Source organism: Artibeus jamaicensis, unplaced genomic scaffold (assembly GCF_021234435.1).
Source record: "Artibeus jamaicensis isolate MK-2021 breed Jamaican fruit bat unplaced genomic scaffold, CSHL_Jam_final contig_60, whole genome shotgun sequence".
NCBI classification, from domain to species: Eukaryota; Metazoa; Chordata; class Mammalia; order Chiroptera; family Phyllostomidae; genus Artibeus; species Artibeus jamaicensis.
This window is the reverse complement of record NW_026521900.1, coordinates 10422094-10446807: the sequence shown is the minus strand read 5'-3', so window position 1 is coordinate 10446807 and position 24714 is coordinate 10422094. Positions and strand designations below refer to the sequence as shown.

Sequence of the window (24714 nt, the reverse complement as noted above, 5' to 3'; positions counted from 1 at the left end):
CTCTGGTGCTGAATATTAGAGGGGGTGGTTCTGCGTGAGTCCTAAATCTGTTGTGGGCCCTTTAAGAGGAATCTCTTGAGAATCCTGCAGTTTCTTCCACTGCCCCAACCCCCACTGTTTTTTTTAACATTTTATTTATTTTTTGAGAAAGGGGAAGGGAAGGAGAAAGTGGGAGAGAAATATCAATGTGTGGTTGCCTCTCATGAGTCCCCTGCTGGGAACTGGCCTGCAACCCAGGCATGTGCCCTGACTGGGAATCGAACCGCGATACTCTGGTTCACAGGCTCACCCCCCACTGGTTTTCATAGCCAGAAGTTACGAGGACTTATCTTCCTGATGCTGGAACCCTGGGCTGGGTGGTCTGGTCTGGGGCTGGGATTGCTTGCTCCTAAGTTATCTCTCCCAATTTTTATCCACCACACATGAATTTAGGACCAACTGTTCTGCTGCCTCCCAGCACCATTTTGTGTTCCAGCTCTTCCTACCTGTCTGGATGAATGTGGCTCTTTTAAATCCTTGGTTGTCGGACCAAGGGTTGTTTTTTTTTTCACCCAGCTCTATAAACTCCCTCCCCTCGGACATCTGTTGATATCTCTCTTCTTTTTAAATATTCACATTTACAACTATGAATTTCTCTATTGGCACCACTTTAGCAGCATCTGTTAAGTTTTGGTATGTTAGGTTTCCTTTTTCATTCATTTCAAAGTATCTTCCAATTTTCCTAGTGATTTCTTCTTTGATTCATTGATTATTTAGGAGCATGTTGTTTACTTCCCACATATTTGTGAATTTTCAAAATTTCCTTCTGTTACTGGCTTCTAATTTCATTCAATTGTGGTCAGATAAAATTTGTATGATTTTAGTTCTTTTACATTTATTAAGATTTGTTTTGTGGCTTAACATATGGTTGGTCCTGGAGATTGTTCTATGTGCCCTTGAGAAGACTGTGTATTCTGCTGTTGTAGGGTGGGGTGTGCCATAGATGTCTGTCTAGTTGCTTTATAGTGTTGTTCAAGTTTTCTCTTTCCTTATTGATCTCTGCCTGGTTATTTTATACCATATCTAAAGTAAGGTATTGAAGTCTCCAACCATCATTGTTGAATTGTTTATTTCTCCCTTTGATTCTGCCTGTTACTTAATTTTTACTGACTGATTGATTTTAGAGAGAAGAGAAACATCAATCTGTGGTTACACTTATTTATGCATTCAGTGGTTGATTCTTGTATATTCCATGACTGGGAATTGAATCTGCAACCTTGGTATATAGGGACAACACTCAATCAGACTAACTGAGCTACCCAGACAGGGCCCTGCCTGTTTTTGTTTTGTGTATTTTGAGGCTTTGTTGTTAGAAGCATACGTGTTTATTATTGTTATATCTTTTTTGATAGATTAACTCTTTTCTCAGTACAAAATGGCCTTCTTTATCTTTAGTAGCAATTTGTTTTCAAGTCTATTATATCTGATATTAGTATAATGATTCCAACTCTCTTTTGGTTACTATTTGCATGGTAAATATTTTTCCATCCACTTACCTTCATCTTATTTGTGTTTTTGAATCTAAAGTATGTCTTTTGTAGGCAGCATATAATTGTGTCATATTTTAATCTATTCTGCCTATCTCTGCCTTTTCATTTGCGTGTTTAATTAATTTACATTTAATGCAATTAGTGATAACGTAGAATTTATGTTTGCAATTTTACTATTTGTAAAAAAATAGTACGTACATTCTATATTTCCCATACTATTCTTGCCCTCCCCCTACTTATTTTCTACCTACAGTCTATGCTACTTATTTTCTGTACCTTCTCCCCCCTTCTCCTCCCTTCTCCTCCCTTCTCCTCCTCCCACTTCCCTGTTGCTACCCTCCATGTGATCTTCATTTCTATGGTTCTGCTCCTGATCTATATTTCTTATGTCTTTTTTTGGCATTCCTTCATGAATATATACTTTTGTGTTGAGTAGATATTTTCCACATTTAAAAAAAAACTATTTCCTGCCCTGGCTGGTGTAGCTCAGTGGATTGAGCACTGGCCTGTGAATTGAAAGGTTGCCATTTCAATTCCTGGCCAGGGCAAATGCCTGGTCAGGCTGGGTCCCCAGTAGAGGACATGTGAGAGGCAATTGATTGATGTATCTCTTGCACATTGATGTTTCTCTCCCTCTCTTTCTCCCTCCCTTCTCCTCTCTCTAAAAGTAAATAAATAAAATAAGTGTTTTTTATTTATTTTTAGAGAGTGGGAAAAGGAGGGAGAAAGAGAGGAAGAGAAACATCAATGTGTGGTTGCCTTTCACACACTCCCCAATAGGGACCTGGCCTGCAACCCAGGCATATGCCCCAGAGTGGGAATCGAACTGGCAACCCTTTGGTTCACAGGCTGGCACTCAATCCACTGAGCCACACCAGCCAGGGAAAATAAATAAAATATTTTTAAAAATTATTTTCTTAGTAGTTTCCCTGGGGATTACAGTTAAAATCTTAATTTATAACACTTTCAATTGAATTAATACTAATTTAATTTCAACTGTATTTTAAAATTTCCTGTTTATAGCTTTCTTTTCTCATTACTCCTTTGTGCTATTGTCATACAAATTATATCTTTATACAACATATACCCATGAATATAGACATTTTTAAATTTATTTTTTCAATATATTTCATTTATTTATCTTTAGAGGGGAAGGGAAAGAGAAAGGGAAATATCGATGTATGGTTGCCTCCCATGAGTCCCCTGCTGGGAACTGGCCTGCAGCCCAGGCATGTGCCCTGACTGGGAATTGAACCATGATCCTCTGGTTCACAGGCCAGCACTCAATCCACTGAGCTATACCAGCCAGGGCTTAAATATATTTTATTGATTATGCCATTACAGTTGTTCTAATTCCCCCCCTTCATTCCCCTCCACCCTGCACACCCCCTCTCCCAACATTCCCCCCTTAGTTTATATCCATGTGTCTCGAGTTCTTTAGATTCTATATTTCCCATACTATTCTTGCCCTCCCCCTATCTATTTTCTACCTACAGTCTATGCTACTTATTTTCTGTACCTTCTCCCCTCTTCTCCTCTCTTCTCCTCCTCCCACTCCCCTGTTGCTACCCTCCATGTGATCTTCATTTCTATGTTTCCGCTCCTGATCTAGCTGTCCTCTTAGTTTGCTTTTGTTTTAGGTGTGGTTCTTAATAACTATGAGTTTGCTGTCCTTTCACTGTTCATATTTTTTATCTTCTTTTTCTTAGATAAGTCCCTTTAACATTTCATATAATAAGGGCTTGGCAATGATGAACTCCTTGAATTTGACCTTATCTGAGAAGCACTTTATCTGTCCTTCCATTCTAAATGAAAGCTTTGCTGGATAGAGCAATCTTGGATGTAGGTCTTTGGATTTCATGACTTGGAATACTTCTTTCCAGCCCCTTCTGGCCTATAAGGTCTCTTTTGAGAAATCCGCTGACAGTCTGATGGGAACTCCTTTGTAGGTGACTGTCCCCTTATCTCTTGCTGCCTCTAGGATTCTCTCCTTCCTTTTAATCTTGGCTAATGTAATGATGATGTGCCTTGGTGTGTTCCTCCTTGGGTCCAACTTCTTTGGGACTCTCTGAGCTTCCTGGACTTCCCGGAAGTCTATTTCCTTTGCCAGATTGGGGAAGTTCTCCTTTATTATTTGTTCAAATAAGTTTTCCACTTGCTGTTTCTCTTCCCCTCTGGTACCCCTATAATTCGAATGTTGGAATGTTTATAAAGATGTCCTGGAGGTTCCTAAGTCTCTCCTCATTTTTTTGAATTCTTGTTTCTTCATTCTTTTTTGTTTGGTTGTTTCTTTGTTCCTTCTGGTCCACTCCCTTGATTTGAGTCCCAGTTTCCTTTCCATCACTATTGGTTTCCTGTGCATTTCCCTTCATTTGAATTAGTTTAGCCTTCATTTGTTCCTCTAATTTGTGACTAAAATCAACCAGTTCTGTGAGCATCCTGATCACCAGTGTTTTGAACTGTGCATCTGATAGATTGGCTATTTCTTGGTCGCTTAGAGTTATGGGCTCTGGGGCTTTGAATTGTTTTTGAGCCATAATGTTTTGGTCTGTTCGCACCTGTTACATATGAGGAGTGGAGCCCTAGGTGTTCATCAGGGCGGGGCGACCCAGTCGCTGGGTTGTGATGCTGTATGTGGGGGCGGGGTCAAAGGGGGCAATAGCGGTCCCCTCTGCTGCTTCCCGCTTCTGGGGCCTGTGTGGTCTGTCTCACTGCTCGCTCCTTCGCTGGTTTATCTGTGTGCGCAAATGTGTGACTGCGGTCAGCCTGCTTCCTTGTGTCCTCACTGGGTCCACCTGGTGCTACCCCACACCTAGGATCTGCCAACCGCTTCTGGGTTGGTCCAGGGGATCTTTCCTGCCCTACCCCACTCTGCCGCTGGCTCCGCCCTTCTTACTGGTCTGGCTAAAAGGTTCGTTGTTGTCGGACTTCCATGCAGTTCAATTTTCTGTGTTTTGGTTGCATTTTTGTTACTAAAATTTTGTTGTCTTTAAACTTGGTTGTGTGAGGAGACACAATATTTCCACCTACGCCTCCATCTTGGCAGAAGTACCTAGGCTTTTTTTTTTTTTGGTTTAAAAAACATTTTTTTTTAATCTTCAGAGGGGAAGGGAAAGAGAGAGGGAGAGAAATATCAATGTATGGTTGCCTCTCATGTGTCCGCTCCTGGGAACTGGCCTGCAACCCAGGCATGTGCCCTGACTGGGAATCGAACTGCGATACTCTGGTTCGCAGGCCCGTGCTCAATCCACTGAGCTACACCAGCCAGGGCTATAAGTCCCTAGACTTTTAATTATTGTGTTTTATAGTAGGCTTTTAAATTAGAGGAAAAATGTGTTACACACAAAAATGCATTCATACTGTTTTTTAAATATTTACCTCTATATTACAGGTACTTTTTATTTCTTCATGTGAATTTAAGTTACTGTCTGTGTCATTTCATTTCAGCTGGAAGGACTCTCTCAGTATTTCTTGTAGACATGTGCTGGTGATGAATTATCTCTGTTTTTGTTTATTTGTGAATGTCTTAATTTCGCCCTTATTTTTTTACATTAAATTTTTTTCAGTTACATACACAGTTGTTAAAATATTACTGACTATATTCCCGATACTGTACTGTACATTCCCATGACTATTTTGTAACTAGCAATCTGTACTTCTCGATCCCTCTCCTTCATTTTTGAAGTAATGTATTGAAGGATATAGAATTCTTTCAATGCTTTGAATATGTTCCACTGCCTTCTGGCCTCCAAGGCTTTTGTTCTTACTGAGAGTCCCTTGACTGTGATGAGTCACTTCTCTCTTTATGTTTGGCCTTTATAAGTTTCTTTATGCTGCATCTAGATGTAGATCTCTATGAGTTTATCCTACTTGAATTAAGTTCAGTGAGCTTCTTGGATGTATAGATTAATAGTTTTATAAAATTTGGGAGGTTTTCAGCCATTTATTCCATCCAGGATTCTTTATTGCACCTTTTTCTCTCCTCTCACCTTTTGGTACTCCCAATATGTGTGCATTAGTATGTTTTATTGTATTCCACAGGTTTCTGAAGGTTTGCTAATTTTATTTATTTATTTTTCTTTCTGTTCCTCAGATTGGATAATCTCAGTTACCCTATCTTCAGGTCACTGATAATTTCCTCTGCCAGCTCAAATCTGCTGTTGAGCCCCTCATTTTTCATTTTAGTTATTGTATTTTTCAATTCCAGAATTCTATTATTTTAACAAATAGAGACTATCAACCATTCTTATACTTTTAAAAGTTTAGTTTTTTAGACAGGTTTTTTTTAGTTCTTTGAAAATATTCTAAATAGCTGATTTATAGTCTGTCTATTTATTCCAACATCTGGGCTTCCTCAGGGAAGCCTAGTGTCTATTGGCTGCCCCATTTTTTTGTGTTTGGGGCATATTTTATTGCTTCTATGCATGTCTCATAAATTTTGTTGAAAACTTAACATTTTAAATAATATAATGTGGCAAATCTGGAAATGAGACTCTTCTCTGTCTGAGGGGTTTGTTTTTGTTGTTCTTTGTTTTATGAGTGATGTTCTTGAATTATGTAAAGTGTATTCTTTGTCATATGTAACCACTGAAGTTTCTGCTTCATTAGTTTAGTTGTCAGCTAATAATTGGACAGGTATTTCTTTAAACACGTAGAATCAGTAAGTCTCCAAGCTTTTGCTGATGGACCCTTTGTGCATGTTGTAAATAGCTTACAACTTTGTCTTAGCCTTTTACTTGTGCTGAGCCTTGAGGTCAGGCAGAGTACCTGGGCATGCACGCAGTCTTATGTATATTTATGGCTTTCTGTATTCCCAGGAATATGTCAGAGCTTTTCAAAACCTCGTATGGAGATTTTATTACTCAACTTTTCTATTAGGTTTTTTTTTTTTGTCAGCTCTTTGTTTGTCATAGCTGTAATCACTGCCTTGAGCACCTGCTATGTTAAACAATTGCTACTAATTGTTTCTAAAAATCACCCTCAGGCAAAGCTGTTCAAATTAGGTGAACTCTGAGTCAGGTCAGTTCAAACTAGGTGAACTCTGAGTAAGGTCAAATAGACAAGTCCTGTGAGTGGAGTTTTCTAAGAAAGTGCCAGATGGTCCAAATGAAGAATAGCTCTCTGAGAATGGAACTTTGAAGGGACTGCAACCTAGTTCTGTCTCCTTCTGTGGTTGCTAAGCTCATGGTTTACTTTAGGATTGCAAGGCTCTTGATTTTCAAGGCTCTTGTGGAAGTAGGGAGAAGGGATGGGAAGAGGGTAAGTTCAAATGCCTCAAAACTTACTGTTTTTACTGAGATTCAGGCATTTTTCAATTGTTAGAAACCTATGCTCAAGCCCTGGCTGGTGTGGCTCAGTGGATTGAGTGCCATCTGGCAAACTAAAGGGTCATCAGTTCGATTCCCAGTCAGGGCATATGCCTGGGTTGTGGGCCAGGTTCCCAGTGGGGGACATGCAACAGGCAAGCACACATCGATAGTTCTTTGCCTCTTTTTCTCCCTTCCACTCTCTCTAAAAATAAATAAATAAAGCCTTAAAAAACCTGTGGTCAATTTTCAAAGTTCTGAAAAAATTATTTTGATAATTTTTCCTGGTATTCTCATTGATTTTATGAAGGAGAGGATTTTTATAGGCCCTTACTCTCTCATTTTCACTTATATCACCTCTAGGCATATCTTGTTCTTTCCCCACTTCAGCCCTAGGATAATGGTATTTCAAAGCCAAGATATGGCAACTAGGTGTACTCATTGCTACCGGACTGTCCTTGCATCTATGCTCCTTCATTGTACAGAGCCAGGAAATTTCAAATATATGCATATGAAGTATATTCCTACTGATACTTCCAGTTCTAAATTAACACATTCCAGGGTTCCTTGTAGCCTTTTCCCATTCTATATTTCTATTTCTTTTCTCTAACAGTGAGAACCCTAGCCTTCAACATTATCAGTATATTTACTTATTTGTTCAATCAATCCTACAGTGTGCAGAAAGCATTTTTAGACTTTCAACACCCATACCACTGTGAAAAACAAACCTAGTAAGGTACAGCTTGAGACTTGTTTGCCCTTTTTATGTCTTCAGAGGAGAATATACAGCCAAAGTACTTCATTCAAGAGTTACTTGGTTTTGTTCATGTTATTTCTCATTCAGCATGGTTATTTTAGTTCAAATGTAGATTGTTTCTCTTTGTATTAATTTTAATTTCTTAACTATACTGATTTAATTTTATATTTTATATGTTATATATTTTAAAGATTTTATTTATTTATTTTTAAAGAGAAGGCAGGGAGGTTGAGAAATATGAATGTGTGGCTGCCTCTCACGTGGGCACAATGGGGACCTGGCCTGCAACCCAGGCCTGTGCCCCAGTTGGGAATTGAACCAGTGACCCCTTGGTTCACAGCCTGTGCTCAATCCACTGAGCTACACCAGCCAGGGCTAATTTTATATTTTTAAATGTAAGACATTAGCATGTCTCCAAAAGTCAAAATATTAAAAGGCATGTACAGATAAAATGGATTTTATCCATTTTATCAGGTAAATAATCAGCTAAAATATCAGATAAAATTTTCTGTGGAATACAGTTAACAAAACTTGACCCCATTGGAGCTTAGTGGTCCAATTTCCATTAAAAAATAGAGTTATTATGGGACTACCCTATAAAACTAGCATCAGGTCCAGATGTTTTCATAGGGTAATTCTAGCAAACTGTTAGAGGACAGTTAATCCCAATGCCACATAAATTGTTCTAGAGAACAAAAAATGAAGAGAAACTTCCACATTATTTACTAAAGCAATTATAACATTTATAGCATAAAAAGCATAGACCATTTTTATTAATGAATATCAATATTAAAATTCTAAGTAAAATATTAGTAAATGAATTCAAAATTACATTAAAAAATAATGTAGCATGACCAAGTGGGTTTACTTTTGGGGATAGATCTAAGAAGAAAATCATATGATTATTTCCATTAATATTTTAAACACCTTTGACAAAATTCAACACCTATTCTGGTAAAAAATCAATCAAAAATACAAATCAACTGATTCCTTCTTAACATGATAAAATGTGTATACGTCAGTCCTAAAGTTATCAACCTGATGGGACAATGTTGAAGGCATTTCCATCAAGGTCAGGAACAAGACAAAATGCCCACTGTTTCCAATCCTTTCCAATATTGTAATTGGGAATATTAGACCAATGTGATTAGATTAGGAAAACCAAGTATAGTTGTGAGAATGGATAAGAGGACATAAAAGTATCTGTTTATAAATGATATGATAGTACACCTGTAAATCTCCCAAAGAACCAATAATAAAGCTAATTCAAACAATAAGAGAATTCAGTAACAGAATATGAAATCAGAATGCAGAAATCAGTAGTTTTCACATGCACAGATAATCAGATATAATGTATAATTGAGGAGAAAGCCCTCAATTATGATAACAAAAGAAAAAAAGATAAAATGCTTGGGGCTAAAGTCAACAAGGGGTATGCAAACTTATATGAGGAGAAGCTTAAAACACTCCTGGAAGATACAAAGGTAGACTAATACAAACAGAAAGTTGTTCCTTCTTCTTGGACAGGGTAAATTAACATCACAAAGATGTCAGTTCCCCTTCTTAACTTATAAGTTAAAAATGTAATGCAACCCTCCAAAATATACCTATAAACTTTTATCTGTAACTGGACAAATTAATATTAAAGTTCATATGGAAACAAAACCCTGCAACTATAGTCAGGGAAACCTTGAATTTGAGAGCAGGGGGATTAGTCATACCAACCTACAGGGGGTTAAATGCCTCTGCCAGGAAATATGTATTGTATGAAGCTTTTCTAATTTAAACAGTATGATGCTGATACATGAATAAACAAACTGACAGACTAAAGGAAGAAAAATTTAAAGTCCAGATATAGATCTGTTTGCACATAGAAATTCAGTAGTCAATAAAAGTGGTAAGCTTTGTTTTTGACATTTAAATTCTCCATCGGTCTGAAATTGATTTTCTTTTTTTTTTAGCACTCTTTACAAACATCTTTATTACATATGTTCTTTAACACTTTTCTATGTGCATTGCAGAATGGCCATCACATCCATTCACTTACATAATACTAGTCTCAACATAGCAAGCAAGTGGCACTGTTAACAAATATCTTTATTACATGTATTCATTGGAATTGACTTTCATATATAGTGTGAGGTAGGTATGGATCCAGCTTCATCTTTTTCCTTATAGGCAACTTTTTTTCCCCCACTGATTTGCTGTGCCACCTCTGTCATATACTGAAATCTCATATATGTATGGGGCAGGTTCTAGACTCTGTTCTACTCCACTGGTCACTTTCTCTATACCTATACCAATGTAGTACTTTCTTAATAACTATATTTTCTCATTAATTCCTGATATCTAGTAGAGCAGTTGCACCTCCTCACTCTTCTGTAGCTGTATAGAAGCTATTTTTGTCAGGGACACAAAGAACAGAACTTCAGAGGCCAGGAAGAAGACAGAGTTAATGGTGGATAGTAGGGGCAGGTGGTGGCAAAGGCATTAGAGTTCCGACAAGCCAGCTTGCCACCCCTACTTCCTCTTTGACCCCCAACTCAATGTCAACATGGAGGGGCAAAAGCTAGGCCTGGATTCGGAGAAGCAGTTCTCCCTACACTGTACTTTGAACCTCTGATGGGAAGGTTGCTTAGCCTCGATCATGTGGTGGGAGACACTATCAGGACTCTGGCTCCACTACCACATCTACTCCCACCCAGGTTGCAGACCACCAGAAATCCTCAGGGCTGTTTAGCTCAGTGTGTCTAAATAGTTACCAGTTAGAAGCGGGGTGCATGAGAGGACACTTATTAAGCATACTTTGACTTTTCTGTGACTCAGCTTCCATAGCCTGGTGATCTGCTTACATCAACCTGGTCATGTAGACCTAGGGGTAGTGGGTGCTGTGGCAATAGGGACTTCATCTCCCTTGCTGCCTGCATTCCAGATGATTTGCTCAGCAAATATTTAAAGAGGGTTCACGATGTGACAGGTGGAGTCCAATGCCAAGGTCTCTCTGAATCCAGTTTCCTCTCTGTGCCCAAGATTCATGGTCCCTTTGCAATGAGGAAAGAGAGGGTGCTTTGGGGTCAGAATTGGGGTCAGGGATGCCATGATTGTGTGAAATAGAGAGGGCAGGAGTGAGTGAGGAAATGAAGGAAGGAGCAGGAGAGATATGTCATAGGGTGAGAGGCTTACTTTCAAGGGGCCAATTTCAATGAGATATGAGAAGTCCAGAAAAGGAAACACATCATAAGTGTACAGCTTACTGAATTTTCAGAAAGTGAACATACTCCACCTGTACCCAGATCAAGAAACAGTATATGACCAGATAGATTCCTTAGCACAGTTAGAAGCTGATGGTCTTTGGGATGCTTGAGGGGACAATTGGGGGGAAGTCAGTGGGCTTAGGGAGGTTTAGGAGTTTGAGGAAGGTAGAGAGTTTCCAGCTCACTGTGATTAAGTAAAAGTGTGTGTCTAAAGTAGGAGCCTGTTGTACCTGAAAATTCAATAGCAGATATTGGGTCACCAGGGAAGGTAGCCAAGTTCATGGCTTCATGTTCTTCTCACCAGTGCTCAGCCAAGCGATGTCCCTTCATGGATATGGCAAGGTTGAATCCTGGTATGTGGCTTTGAGAGGGCGGCAGAGAAGCACCTGGAGGTGGAGTACTGTTCTCCAAATGCTTCTCCTCATAGTTTCTGCTCCTAGAAAAGAAGGGCAGCAGGGACTAAGGAAGGGCAGAGGAGCCAGGGAACAATAGAAGGAATAGCAAATGGTGAAACAGGGAGAAGTGGGGAGCAGGGAGGAAAGAAGACAGTGAGGATGGGTGAGCAGGAGGATGGAGAGCAATATGGACCATGGAGAAGAAACAGGAGGCAGGGAATAGGGAGCAGGGCTCAAGGAGTAGAAGTGGAAACTGGCAAACAGGAGCAAGGAGCAGAAAGAACAGAGAAGGACTACTACTGTGTCTGCAGGATTACCTGAGGGGCACATTCAAGACCCAGTGCTATCCTTTTCTTTAGACATTTAAAAGCTCTCCAATGTGCTCCTCCCTGAGCCACTTCTAAAGATATACCACTCATTCCCTGAAGTACAGCTTCCCATCCTTCAAAGAGCCTAGAGGGGACAGATGCTATGTCCTGATGGTCAGTAAAGTGTGACTAAATGTCCTTTGGCTAAGATAGACTGATTATTGCCAAGTGGGCAGTAGGAAAGATTCAGGACACTGAGCCAGGGACAGAATAAGCTGGGTTGACTGAAATTGGGAAACACAGTATCCTGAGGTAGGGGGCACTTTGAAGGACAATGCCCCAGGAAGGGGACACTTTATTCCAGGGCTGGAACAGGAGGGCTCAGGATGAAGAGTTCATGCAAGGTAAGGACAGGCTGGCTGACCTGTGATGAGGAATTCCTAAAGGGGAATCTCTCCTGGTAATGTCGCCACAGCTGTTTTGGTGGGTGTGTAGACATAACCACACTGTTGTTGTTTTTTTTTCTTTACAAAAAACTTTTTAAAAAATCCTCACCAGAGTATGTTTCTTTTTATTGATTTTACAAAGAGAGGAAGTGAAAAGAGAGAGACAACAATATGAGAGAGAAACATCGATCTGTTGGTTGCCTTGTATACACGCACCAACCGGGGATCGAACCCGCAGCCTTTTGGTATATGGGATGATGTTCCAACCAAATAAGCTACCTGGCTGGGTCTACACTGTCCTTTATATCTGGGTACTTCCACGAACCAGAAGTTCAGAACCCCTTTAGAAACCTTGATTGTGTATGAAGGGCAGAAAGGGAGAGGGACACTGAATCTAAGGAACATTTATGTGGTGAGGGTCTGGGGTCTGAGTATCATATAACATTAGTAGCATTTGATTTTCAGAGACCCACCCTATTCCCTCAGCAAGAACTGGGTCAGGAGCTTATATTTTGATGAGGAGACAGGTGTGGGGAAGGGATGGTCAGGGTATCTTAATGATTTGAACTCATAATGCTTCATGGTCTCAGTGAGGAGGATGAGCCCCAGGAATTAAACCACAAGGACTAGGGGTGGGAGAAACATGTCAGGAGGTTCTTTGGAGTTCAAGTATATAAGATTTTTCTCCATCCTTAAGAGTCCTGAAAAAAATTTTTTTTCAGAGCACCTCCCTGCCAGGCTCTACTACTTCAGTGGGGTTTATCTGCCCTTCCGGAACTTCACTGTGAGCCCCTGTGTTGGAGGCCTCTCTGAGGTCTGCCCAGACTTATCCATGTCTGAGTTATAATAAACAGCATGGGATGTGGTAGCTAGCACCCAAAGGCCTACCCTAAGGGTGGTCATAGACAGAGCTATGGCAAGGAGGTGCTGGGACAAAGCAGGGACCAGCAGTAAGGCAGGATTCATGGCAGAGGCCTAAGGGGTATGGCGGGGGGTGGGGCGTAGCTCACCCCCAACCAGAAAAGAATTAAGAAAGTATCCATCTAATACTACTTCTTTTTTAAAAAGATTTTATTTATTTATCTTTAGAGGGGGAAGGGAAGGAGAGAGGGAGAGAAACATCATTATATGGTTGCCTCTCCTGCATTCCCTGCTGGGAACTGGCCTGCAACCCAGGCGTGTGCCCTGACTGGGAATCAAACAGTGATCCTTTGGTTTGCAAGCCTGCACTCTATCCACTGAGCTATACCAGCCAGGGCTAATAATACTTCTTTAAAGAAGCCTAGTGTCAGGGGAAGGCCCGTTTAATGTGTGGTGGGGGCAAAAGACTGAATCTGGGCCTTTATTATCAACAGCTCCACCTCTATCCATTGGAGCTGTTGCTCTCCACAAAGGTTCAGAAGGCCAAAATTCAGTGATGGATAGTCAACAACAGGGAGGTGCAGCCTGGACATTTCTGCCCACATGAACCTGCTATTGTACTCTTTCAAGAGATCAAACCTTTAGCCTTCTGTCGAAGTAAGGATTGGTAGTTGGGGAGTAAGTCTGGAGTTCTAACAGCTTCTTACGCAGACTTTTGACTAATCTTTTTTTTTAAGCTCCACCTTCACTCCCATATCCAGAGAGAACTTGTACCCCAATCCTTTCCTTTGGTTGGGGCTGTACAGTGTAATTGGATTTGGTCCTCAGATTTTACCAATATGGTATAGGAGGTCTTTGGGACTGGATAGTAAGATGTAGGTGTCAGTCACTGCTCATAAAAAGAAGGGGTTGGTCAGACCTGGCCAGGTAGCTCAGTTGGTTAGAATGTCATCCCAATGCTCCAAGGTTGTGGGTTTGATCTCCAATCAGGGCACATATAAGAAGCAACTGAATGTATAAATAAGTGGAACAACAAAACAGTATTTCTCTCTCTCTCTCTCTCTCTCTCTCTCTCTCTCTCTCTCTCTGTCTCTCCCTTCCTCCCTCTCTCCAATCAATTTTTAAAATTAAAAAAATAAAAAGATGGTCTTATAGAAATTTACCTCTTGCCCTGGCTGGTGTGGGTCAGTGGATTGAGCACAGGCCTCTGAAGCAGAAGGTCACCGGTTCGGTTCCCGGTCGGGGCACATGCCTGGGTTGTGGGCTGGGTCCCTCATAGGGGACATATGAGAGGCAACCAAACATTGGTGTTTCTCCCTCACTGTTTCTCCTTCCTGTCCTCTCTCTCTAAAAAATAAATAAAATATTTTAAAAATAAAAAAAAGAAATCTACCTCTTCATCAGTAATTAGGGGTGAGGGAGAGATGTTTCCACATAGGGGGTAATATATTAGGGACCTGTTCTAGCAGAGAGATTTTCTAATTAGAGATATCTAAAGATGGGGTAATGTGTCAGTCAATAGGGGCTGTATGGATGGGTAGATGGGGGTTTATGAATGGAAAGAACTTTAAACAGTCTTATCAATGAGATAGACAGCAATGGTGGGTATTTCTGAATGGGAAGATATGACAAGTTAAGTCATCAATAGGATTACTTTGATGGACATATCTGAATGGGGAGATATGCCAGTGGATCAAGATATATGAATAGGGAGATTCATCAGTAGAGGTTGTCAGTGGAAATTATATGATAGAAAGACATTTCTGAATAGAGAAATTTGTCAACTAGGTAGTCACTAAGGGATATGCCAATGGGTGGACAATTATGAAGAGAGATATTTGTCACTGGAGTCTACCAGGGGTGACAGATTGCTGCTGGGTATTTGTGAATAGGGAGATTTGTCAACAGGGGTTATCAATATAGATATGTCAAAGAGGTATTTATGGATACAGAGGTAGCTCAACAGAGGTATTTGTTAGTAGAGTATTTGTGAAAGAAGGGGTTTGTACAGTCAGGAGAGGGGACTTTTTAATTAAAGGAAAGATTTCCTAGGCATTATAGATTTGTCACCTGTAGTCTTGGTGAGAGTAGAGATTTATAAATGTAGTTTTTCATCCATAGCAAACACTGCATAGTGGGAACATTATCACTGAGGGGAGGGGTGGTCCTCAGAAGTCTTGAAAATGTTGGTATTTTTCAGTGGCAGGATTTGCAAACTGGGAAACAGTATACAAGAATCATTGTAATAAGAAAAACAACTAATGAGCCCCTGGCTGGTGTAGTTCAGTGGATTTAGTGCAGGCCTGCAAAGCAAAGGATCATGGTTCTATTCCCAGTGAGGGCACATGCCTGGGTTGCAGGCCAGTTCCCAGTGGGGGATGCAGGAGAGGCAACCATACATTGCTATTTCTCTCCCTCTCTCCTTCCCTTCCCCTCTAAAGATAAATAAATAAAATCTTAAAAAAAAAGAAAAACAACAAATGAACATAATAAATATTTGAAACATCTGTGGGGGAGATTATCAGGATTATGAATTATACTGAGGTTTCCAGGGTACATTAAGTTATTCCTACTGATATTATATGTTATTTCCAATATTAGAAATGGTCATTCCTAATTTTAAACACTATTTGCAAAGTTATACATTAAATTTTATTTATCATACTACTAATAATTAATACTTGTAATGCTATGTGCCTACCACTGTTCCAGGCAATTTATATGTATGACTTCATTTAATGCTCACATTGTTCCTATGAGTTAGGCATTTTTATCCCTATTTTAAAGATGTGGAAACTGAGGCACAAAGAGGTAATGTGATTTCCCCAAGGACACAGTGCTAATACATGGAAGAGGCAGGATTTGAATACAAGTGACCTGGCTTCAGCATTCATACTCTTAATCATTATACTATATTACCTATCTAGAAATTGAATCACTGTTAGTAATATTACACATGAAGTGATTGTTCGAAGAGTTTTGTGTGTTGACCTGAAAAAATTACCGAGGGGTGAATACACCCATGGATCATCCTCCAACCCTAGCACAGACCTTGGAAGGATTCTGGGTAGGGACTGTGAAGCCCATTTTTTATGGAGAAGGACTGAGGCTTGACTGAGGGAAAGGCCAGCCCCCAGGCTACCCATTGAGCTGGACACCATGCTGAACACCTCACACACAGGGCTGCCACCCCCATGTGCTTCCCCTCAGCCATCAGGGTCTCTCCCAAGCAGAGATTCACAGATACACAGAATGCTGGGGTAGGGGTGAGGGTAACTTACTTTACTCACTTTAGTGGGTTTTCTAGAAGTGTGATGGGGAGATATAGTGACCTCAGGACTACAGATACCCTGCCAGGAGCTCCTGCCGGGGTGTGGGGGAGATGGCCTTGTATGTTGCCCTGTACTCTGTGAAAAGGGCTGCAGTAGAGTACATCCGGGTGGTCCACTCTGCCTTGAAGCACTAGTGTTTTGATCCAGGGCGCCACCTGAAAATGGGCAGGTTGGCAGGACAATGGCCTTCACACTGGGCTCCATCTTTCACCACCACTTTCTATGTCATGTTCCTCCCAGGGGTTAAAATGGCTGGGGGCTCAGGGAACAAACAGCATAAGAGTGCAGGCAGCTTTTGGTACTAGGGTTTGGTGAACTATTGGGAACTGCCAAACTCTTGCAGGCAGTTGAGGCAATAGTGACATAGCCACAAGGGCCAAACCAGGGCCTAGGCCCTTCCCTTACAGTTATACCCATCACCGAGGGCTGCCATTTACTCCTTTTGGTAGCCAGGGTTCAGAACCCACCCTCCCAAAGTATTACCAAGGTGTATATGTTGACGTAGAAATTGTTACTGTAATGGGTGTCCCCTGCTCAAGCAGATAAACCCTGAGTTCTTAAAATCCATCCATCCTGACCTGGGACATATCTTGAGCCCTCAGGGGAGCCTCCAGTAGTGCAAAAGGACAGGACCACAAAGGATCCCAGGGGCCATGCTTGGAGATCCAGAATACCCTGGAGGAGACCCAGGTTCTTACTGGCAGGAGCAGTGGATAGTCCAGTGGGAAGGAATTTGGGGGGCCTTTCTTTTACCAAAAAGACATAGTGGAGACTTTTTTCCAGCAGACTCAGGTCAACAGGTCACTTGAGTATTCCACTGAATGTTTGTACCTATCAGAATTTCTGGTTCCTGTGAGCCTCACTTAAATCAAGACCTTTGGGGTGTAAGAGGCAAGAGCCAGGAACTGGAAAGGGCCCAGAGGGGCCTGGACTCAGCTGTGGGAGCAGGAAAAGCCTAAAGAAGGGGGTGTTGGGAGGATCTCTTGCTCAGGTCTTATGGGGGAAGATAAACCAGAAATGTGAGCCTCTAGTCTAGAAGCCCGTTTTGGCGAGGGGGCCACTGTGTAGAAGGAGATATGGAGAGACGTGGAGGCTGATGTTCTTGATTGCTTTTGATTTTGAAACCTTACCTGCACTTCATTTCCGTTAAAGTTGGTCAGAAGAGTGATGAGAGGAGAGGTCGGAGAAGGGGGAGAAAGGGATTTCTGCCCATCTTTCCTATTCCCCAAACAGCCGATTCCAAGCAATCTCCCCGAGGGAGGCCATAGTGAGGGAGGGGAGGCCAAGGCTCCTCCTCCTCCCAGACTCTGTGGCTGCTTATGTGGGGCTTGGGGGTCTGGGACCCCTGGGGCTTTCCCCTTTTGCTCAAGTCAAGCTCCCAGTACAAAACCCAAGGATGGGGACAATAACACCCACAGGCTTGGATGGGGCAGGACATCCTCACTGGGTGACATTAGGACAATGCCCAAGGAGAGGAAAGCTGTTAGCCAATTGATACGGCATTTGTCAGTGGGGGATTTGTGAATGTGGGAATTTGCCAATGAGGTAGTGATTTGTCAAGCAGTGGGTAATTTATGAACCACAGAGCCCTGTGCAAATAGGATTTATAAATTAGTCTAGTGAAATGTTTTAAAGTGTTGAGAGATTATCCGATAAACTGTATTTGATAACACGGGTTAAATTACTGACATTGCAGATCACCAATGGTAATGTCAATGGAGAGAATTATGAGGTTCTGGGACCAGTGGAAGTATCCTCAGCACTCTCCATGGCTGGGATGTGGGGAAACCAGATGTCAGGGGCATCCCCAAGGCATTAAACCCTTTAAACACCTGTTCATGGCTGAGGAAGAGTCTCTTTTAATGACATGACCCTCCTCCTCCACCTTCTTCATATAGCATCTTGAGATCACACCTAACTTCCTCCCAACCGATGGGCAGAGGCTTTTTGTTTTTAATATAAAAAGCCAATACCTTGCACCCCTTATCCCCTCAGCATCTGTCCCAGGGTGCTCCCACCAGGTCATCAGTGATATGGGTTTGTTCCCAGACACGACACAGGGACACTGCCTGCTGAGTGGTAGGTCTTTATTTCATTGTCTTGAAGAAACAAAGACAGGAGTGGGAAAGGGGATGAATACTGTGCGGGTGTTGGCTTCTGCTGGGGGCAGGATTCAGGCAGTCCGGGGGCGCAGGGACTGCCAGGTGCACATCCCTGGCTTCCGTGGGAGGCAGGCAAGGTGGCGGCTCTGGAGGCCCTTGTCAGAGCCTGTGAGCAGTTGGTCTGTCCACAAGCAGTGAGTGTCACTCTGCAGTTTGCAGGGAATGGATGAGCAGGGAAACACCTGAAGGAGGAGAGGGAGACGCATCTCTGAGGGCTTCTCCTACCCCCGAGTCCCCTATGGAGAATTTTCCCCTCCCCAGCATTCATCGTTGAGCTGTATCCACCTGGATACAGACTCAAGAACAGTTCCTCCCATTTGGGGAATAGTCACTGGACTCGATGAGGTGACAGTAATCCAGTGAAAGGATCAGTTTCTTGGTGGTTGGGGGCACTTGTGGGGGTCAGTCAGGTGAGTCTCCTGAGAACTATCCCATAGGACAGGGAACAACTGGCCGTAACAGGGAATAGCTGGTAGATGGAGAACTTAAATATAGGAAGGAGCTGTGGGGCTCAGATAAAGTCAGTGGGGAACAGCATTTGGGTTCTTGGAGAACATTCTAGAGAATCAAGAAACAAACCCAGGGGAGTCGGGAACAAACATCAGCACTACAGAATAGTCACAAGGGAAAGTTAGAGGGACAGAAAGCAGCTAGAACAGTGAATTCCCAGGTGTGAGGCACAGGGCAGAGGAACATCCAGAATGTCCAGAACAGTCTTAGGTTTAAGGGAACAGCAAGGAAGATCAGGGGTAACCCAAAGGTTTGGGGAGCAGCCATTGGAAGGAGTGAGAAACAAACCGTGGTTTAGGGAAGAGCCCAAGGAGCCCTCCCCAGGTGGCAGGCAGGGCCCAGGCACTCACTGTGCATTCCTCACAACCAGCAGTGTAGAGCTTGGTGAAGCCCCGGCGCTGAGCAGGGCTCAGACTGTTCCAGGGAGCCACGAAACTGCAGGTGGTGATGTGCAGGTGACCATTCCACAGTTGTCCTGGGGAAGGGACAACAGGCAGCTTCTGATTAGCTGGGGCAGGTGGTGGGGGACTGGCAGGGTGGCCTGGCTTGGCATCCCTGGAGTACAGACTCTGCTGGGGGCCTTCTGATAGGCTGAAATTGGGGTGCTCCCTTCCCTCAGAGCCTTGCCCAGTCAGGGTTGCCCTGCAGCATCTGAGGGACAGGTAGCATGGCCCAGGACTAGGGGGCGGAGCCTCACCAGCGATGAGAAACTCCTCACTGCGGTTCTGGGACTGGTGGAAGTATCCACAGACACTCTCCATGGCCGGGGTGTAGACAAACTGGATGTCAGCAGCATCCCCCAAGGTGCTGAACCCTTTGAACATCTGTCGATGGGTAAGAAGAGGAGTATCTTTTACTGACATGATCCTTCCACTCCACTTTCTTCATATCGCATCCTGAGATCACAACTAACTTCCTCCCAACGGATGGACGGAGGGTTTTTTTTTGTTTTGTTTTTGTTTTTTGACAGGGAGATAGATGTTAGGAACTGCTGAGGAAGGGGCAGGAGGAATACCTTGGTCATCTTTATCTCATAACGCTGGTATAAGGTGGTCTGGTTGACTTCTGCTGTCCCCATGAACTTGGCCCTGATGACTGCAGGAGAGGAGAGGAAGAAACAAGTCAAATGGACTGTGTGAGCCAGTAAAAACAAAACAATCACGACAGTCATACTAGCAAAGCACATACTTAAATAGGGATCGCTGGATGCCAGACAACACACTGAGAGATTTGTACATTTGTTCAATGATGCACCTATACATGGAGTGCCCACTCTCTGCCAGGTACTGCTTTAAGCCTTTTTCATATAGTCATCATATGTTCATTCACTGAACAAATATTTTGGAATGCCTGCTGTATGCCAGGCACTGTCCTGGTAGTTAGGATCACAACAGTGAACAAAACACAGAAATTCCTTCCCTTGTGGAACTCGCATTCTAGCCAGGAGGACAAAGGCTAAAACACAATCAAAATAGATAAGTCTATTCAGAACTGGATAAGGGGAATCAGGAGTACTAGGGGACAGGGGTTAAATTTTTAGGAAGGTAACATTAGAGGCAGCCATCCATATGGATACCTGGGGAGACGGGTGTACCAGGCAGAGGGAGCAGCCAGTACAAAAGCCCTGAGGAGGGACTGGGCCTGGAGCAATCAAAGGAAGCCAGTGAGAATACCAGTGTGGCAAAAGCAGAGTCAGGGCAGGGCTGAGTGGAATTGTTCTAGAGGTGAGCTCCATCCTGAACCCCACTGGACTGAGAGGGAAAGTAAAGCACAGTGTGTGAGCAGAGTGGGCTACACTTACCAAGGTCAGAGCTGCAGAAGGCCATCTGTGGGTGGGGTGGGGCACAGGTACAGGCCAGGCTGGGGCCTGTCAGACACAGTAACAACAGGATGCCGGAGGCCAGGGGCATAAAGGGGGCCATGGTGGGTTCTGCAAGAGTGGGGAGGAGGAGTTAGTCAGCCTCCACCCCAGCTGATCCAAGGACCTAGGCAAGGCCTCCCACTCCATCCTGCTCCACCTTCACCAGAGACAGGATTAGGCTGCCACGCTTGGGCTAGAGGGGTTGGGGAGTTTGGGGATTTTAAGGGGGTGGGTATTTGAGAGCCCAGAGGATTTTAGGAGGCTAGGGGACTGGGAGAGTTTCAGAGTTGTGGAGTGTGTTTACGGGACTGGGTAAGTGGGTAGATTATGGGGTTGTGGCATTTGGGGAAAAGGGGGCTGGGGGAGTTTGAAGACTTAGTGGGGTTTGGGAATTCAGAAAGTAGAGGAGTTGGGGGTAAGGAATTTTTGGTTTGGGGAACTGTAGGAATCTGAGGGGAGGTTGGGAGTTTCAGGGTTATGCATATTGAGAGAGAGAGAGAGGAGGCCGGGAAGTTGAAGGAGGCTGAGGAATTTGGAGGAGGTTGGGGGGTTAGGAGTTGAAGAACTGGGGGGCTTAAGGGGAGATCCCAGAGGCATTTTGGAGCAGGCGAAGTTTTGAGGTTTCTAGAGAGTTGAGGATTTAGGTATCTGGGTTACTGGTGGAGCTGGGGAGTTGTGGGAGCTTCAGGGGTTTGGGTATAGGGGATCTGGGGGGGGCAATGAGGAAATTTAGGGGAGGTAGCCATTTGGGAAGCCTCTGTGGTAGTAAGGGCTCATGAGCTTGGGGGACTTGGGATGGATATCAGGGGTTGGACGGAATTTGGAGCAGTTCCAGCCTCACCCCACCCCCAACCCGTCCTCTCCCCCTTGACCAGCCCAGGGTCCTGGTGCTGCCTTTCAGGCCGAGCAGCCAGATGTCCCGCAACAGCAAAGTTCCAGCCCAGCCCTGAGGCCGCCCAGGCCCCTGCCTACCTCTGGTGTATCCTCTCTAGACGCTGGGTCTGCAGCGATGGCGGCAGTGCCTGAGCGGCGGAGGATAAATGTCCACGCGAGGGGCGGGGGTGGCAGCGGTGCGGAAACCACAGGCCTCCAGGCTTCCTGGATGCATTACTCATCCACCCACCGTCAGTAGTGGCCAAGGGGCGGGCCGAGGGCTGCCCGAAAAGAAACTTTAGCCTCCTGAACTCCCTCCCCCTGGGCCTCGCCCTGCTCATCTCCCTCCCCCATCTCCAAGTCTGGTCCCAGTCCTTGCAGGCGGCCTCAGTGGAGAGCTTTAGAGTCGGGATTCCCCTAGTGCAATCACCTAAAGTCTTCAAACTCTCCATAGTCTATCCAATCACCTGCGCCCACAAACTCCCCATGGATGAAGCCCAAATTAATTCATTTCGTGAAAAAACATTTGTTGTGCACCTACTGTATACCGAGCACACACTGAAATTCCTGTCTGGTAGATCCTTACATTCGGATGAAGGATGGGGAGGCAGAGAGGAGACTGAGTAGAAGCAGTGGAGAGAGATAAAGCAGGTGAATGGAGGAGGAATACAATGTGGGGTAACTGAGGCACTGAGAGATTAAGTTGACTTTTTGAAGATCACAATAGGTGACACAACTGGGATTTGAACTCAGTGGCCTGAAGCCAGAGCCTGGATCTTAACCCTGCTCAGAAAATACAGGCAAATAGCATTTATGTAGCACCAACTGTGTACCAGGCATTCAGCATAATTTATCTCACAAAGGTCACAATTTTTGCAACAACATGGTGGATCTAGGGACTGTTATGCTAAGTGAAATAAGCTAGAGAAAGACAGATACCATATGATTTCACTTATATATAGAATCTAAAACACCCCAAACCAAACCAGACACATACTCATAGATACAGAGAACAAACTGGTGGTTGCCAGAGGGTAAATGGGGTGCGTAAAATAGGTGAAGGGGATTAAGAACTACAGACTTCCAGTTATAAAATAAGTAAGTCATGGGGACGCAATATATAGCACAGGGAATATAGTTGATAATACTGTAATAAGTTTGGATGGTGACAAATGTTAACTAGAATTGTCACGGTGATCATTTCATAATGTGTAAAAATATTGAACCACTATTATGTACACCCGAAACTAATATAATATTTATGTCAACTATGATTTAATTTTTAAAAAACTCATAATAAGCCTCCGAGATAAGCACCGATTTTTTCCCCATTTTACAGATGAGGAAACATGAGGCATAGAGGAACTGAAGAACTTTCCCAGGATCACAGGGCATGGCGGGGATTTTAATTTATGCCAGCTGGCCTTGGGATTTTAACCCAGGCTTGGCATGCTAGGGAAGGTGCTGGTGGATTAATGAGCACTGGGGTGGGGGGAGTTGAATGATGAGGAAAGAGACCAGTGAGTCAGGAGAAAACTGATACTCTCCCATCCTGTCCTGCCCCTTCCCCACCAACTCCTCCCCTATCATGCCCCTGGTAGGGGGTGGGGTGCGGCAGTCCCTGCCTGCCAGCTTCCAGATGCTACCTGACTCTTCCCTAGGGTCCTGGGAAAGGGCTCTGAGGGCTGACTGACGTCCTTCAGTTGTTCAGGGAGGACAGACCAATAATAATAATAAGGATAGTGATGATACTAGTCACTTACTGAGCAGTTACTGTGTATTGTGCCCTGAAGTCTGTGTAAATTCTCTTCACTCTCCATTGCCCTCTTTCTAATTAAGCCAGATTAATTCAGGGAGGTTAACCCAATCAACAATACCATCACAACAAAAACTACCAGCGCTTATGGAATGCTTAATGGACATCAAGCACTGTTCTAAAATCTTTGTTAGTTCATCTCTCAGTCGATCCAGATTGGTTCCTTGTTAATGTTGGCTAACCAAGAGATGTTAAAGCAGTAATTATAATAGTACCTAACACTTTTGGAGGATGCAGACTTCCTGTGCTCCAGATAGTGTGCTAAGCATTTTTCCCGACATAACTAATCTGTTTCTCACAATATCCCTATGAGTTAGAGACTGTTCATATTCTGAGTATGCAGATAGGAAACTGAGAAAAAAGATTGACTGGCCTGCCCAGGAATGAGAGTGAAGAAATGACTGTTGGGGAGACCAAGGGGGGGGCAAAAGACGTAAAGCAGGAGTTTGGAGAAGCTGATTGTGAAAGTGGGGGAGTGAGAGTAAATGAGACAGGGGGCTGAGTAACTCAGTGGTGGGGGCCAAAGGGAGAAATGAGGGAAGGGAAAGTCCTGATGCAACCCCTCGCTGACCGTGGTTTTGACGCCAGCTGAAACCTGAGTCAGCACAGAGTTTTGCTGTCTACATGTAAAGGGTTGTGTGGATCCAGGTTATTGTGCAGGTTTTGAAAAATTGGTGGGGTTTCATGGAAGAGGATCTGGGTGTGTGACCATCTGAGGAGCTGGGTGTGAGGGTGGGTGGCCCTGGGGCCCAACTTGGTGTGCAGACGGATACCTAGCAATCTCCACAGCACACCAAGTGTTTGGACCTGATTGTGCCCTTTGTACAGATCAGGAAACTGAGGTACGGGGAGTATTAAGTATACTTCCTGGGGTCCCACATGGTTTCGGGAAGAGGAGAGGCCAAGATTCAAAGCTAGGTTTCTCCAGAGGATCCCAGAGTGCAGAGCTCCACTCATGCACACATGTGCAGGCACACATACACATGTCCACAGTGTTGTATTCAGGCCCAGGTCCAGAGGAAACAAGGAGGGTTTATAAAAAGAGGAGCCTAGAAAACCTGCTGTGTCTGTGTGTGTCTGTGTGTGCTTGCACAGCTCTCTAGCATTCTGCTGTGTCCCTGCCCCTGAGGCTTGCCTGTGTGCCTTTCAGGTTGTGTGTGTATGGTGTATGTTTGGGCCTGAGTGTTTTGTGTTGTTTCTGGCAGTTGAGTGTCTGCCTCTGTAAAGCAGGTAGGTTGCACATGTAATTGTAGATGTTTCTCCTCTCTGTGAGCTGTGAGTGTGCCCGAGTGTTACGTCAGCCG

The 24714-nt window shown here is 43.7% G+C and overlaps 2 protein-coding genes across 3 annotated transcripts in view; one reads left to right on the top strand and one right to left on the bottom strand.

Moving 5' to 3' along the window:
- The window catches only part of SYN1 (synapsin I), a 48637-nt gene that overhangs the window by 16216 nt on the left and 7707 nt on the right, over positions 1-24714 (top strand). The gene's annotated exons all lie outside the window — the stretch shown is intronic.
- On the bottom strand, positions 18261-21829 carry TIMP1 (TIMP metallopeptidase inhibitor 1). The gene is made up of 6 exons (XM_037160073.2): positions 21694-21829; positions 20662-20790; positions 19876-19955; positions 19558-19684; positions 19211-19335; positions 18261-18532 (listed from the first exon to the last, which is right to left on the bottom strand). Exons 2-6 carry the CDS (start codon positions 20780-20782, stop codon positions 18362-18364), a joined length of 624 nt encoding a protein of 207 aa, XP_037015968.2. The 5' UTR covers positions 20783-20790; positions 21694-21829; the 3' UTR covers positions 18261-18361.

Coding starts and splice junctions, on each gene's coding strand:
- TIMP1 (XM_037160073.2), bottom strand. CDS start 20,782: ATGGCCCCCTTTATGCCCCTGGCCTCCGGCATCCTGTTGTTACTGTGT. Junction 19,685..19,875: donor ATGAGATAAAGATGACCAAG/GTATTCCTCCTG, acceptor ACCCATCGACAG/ATGTTCAAAGGGTTCAGCAC. Junction 18,533..19,210: donor CTGGTTGTGAGGAATGCACA/GTGAGTGCCTGG, acceptor CTCCTCCTTCAG/GTGTTTCCCTGCTCATCCAT.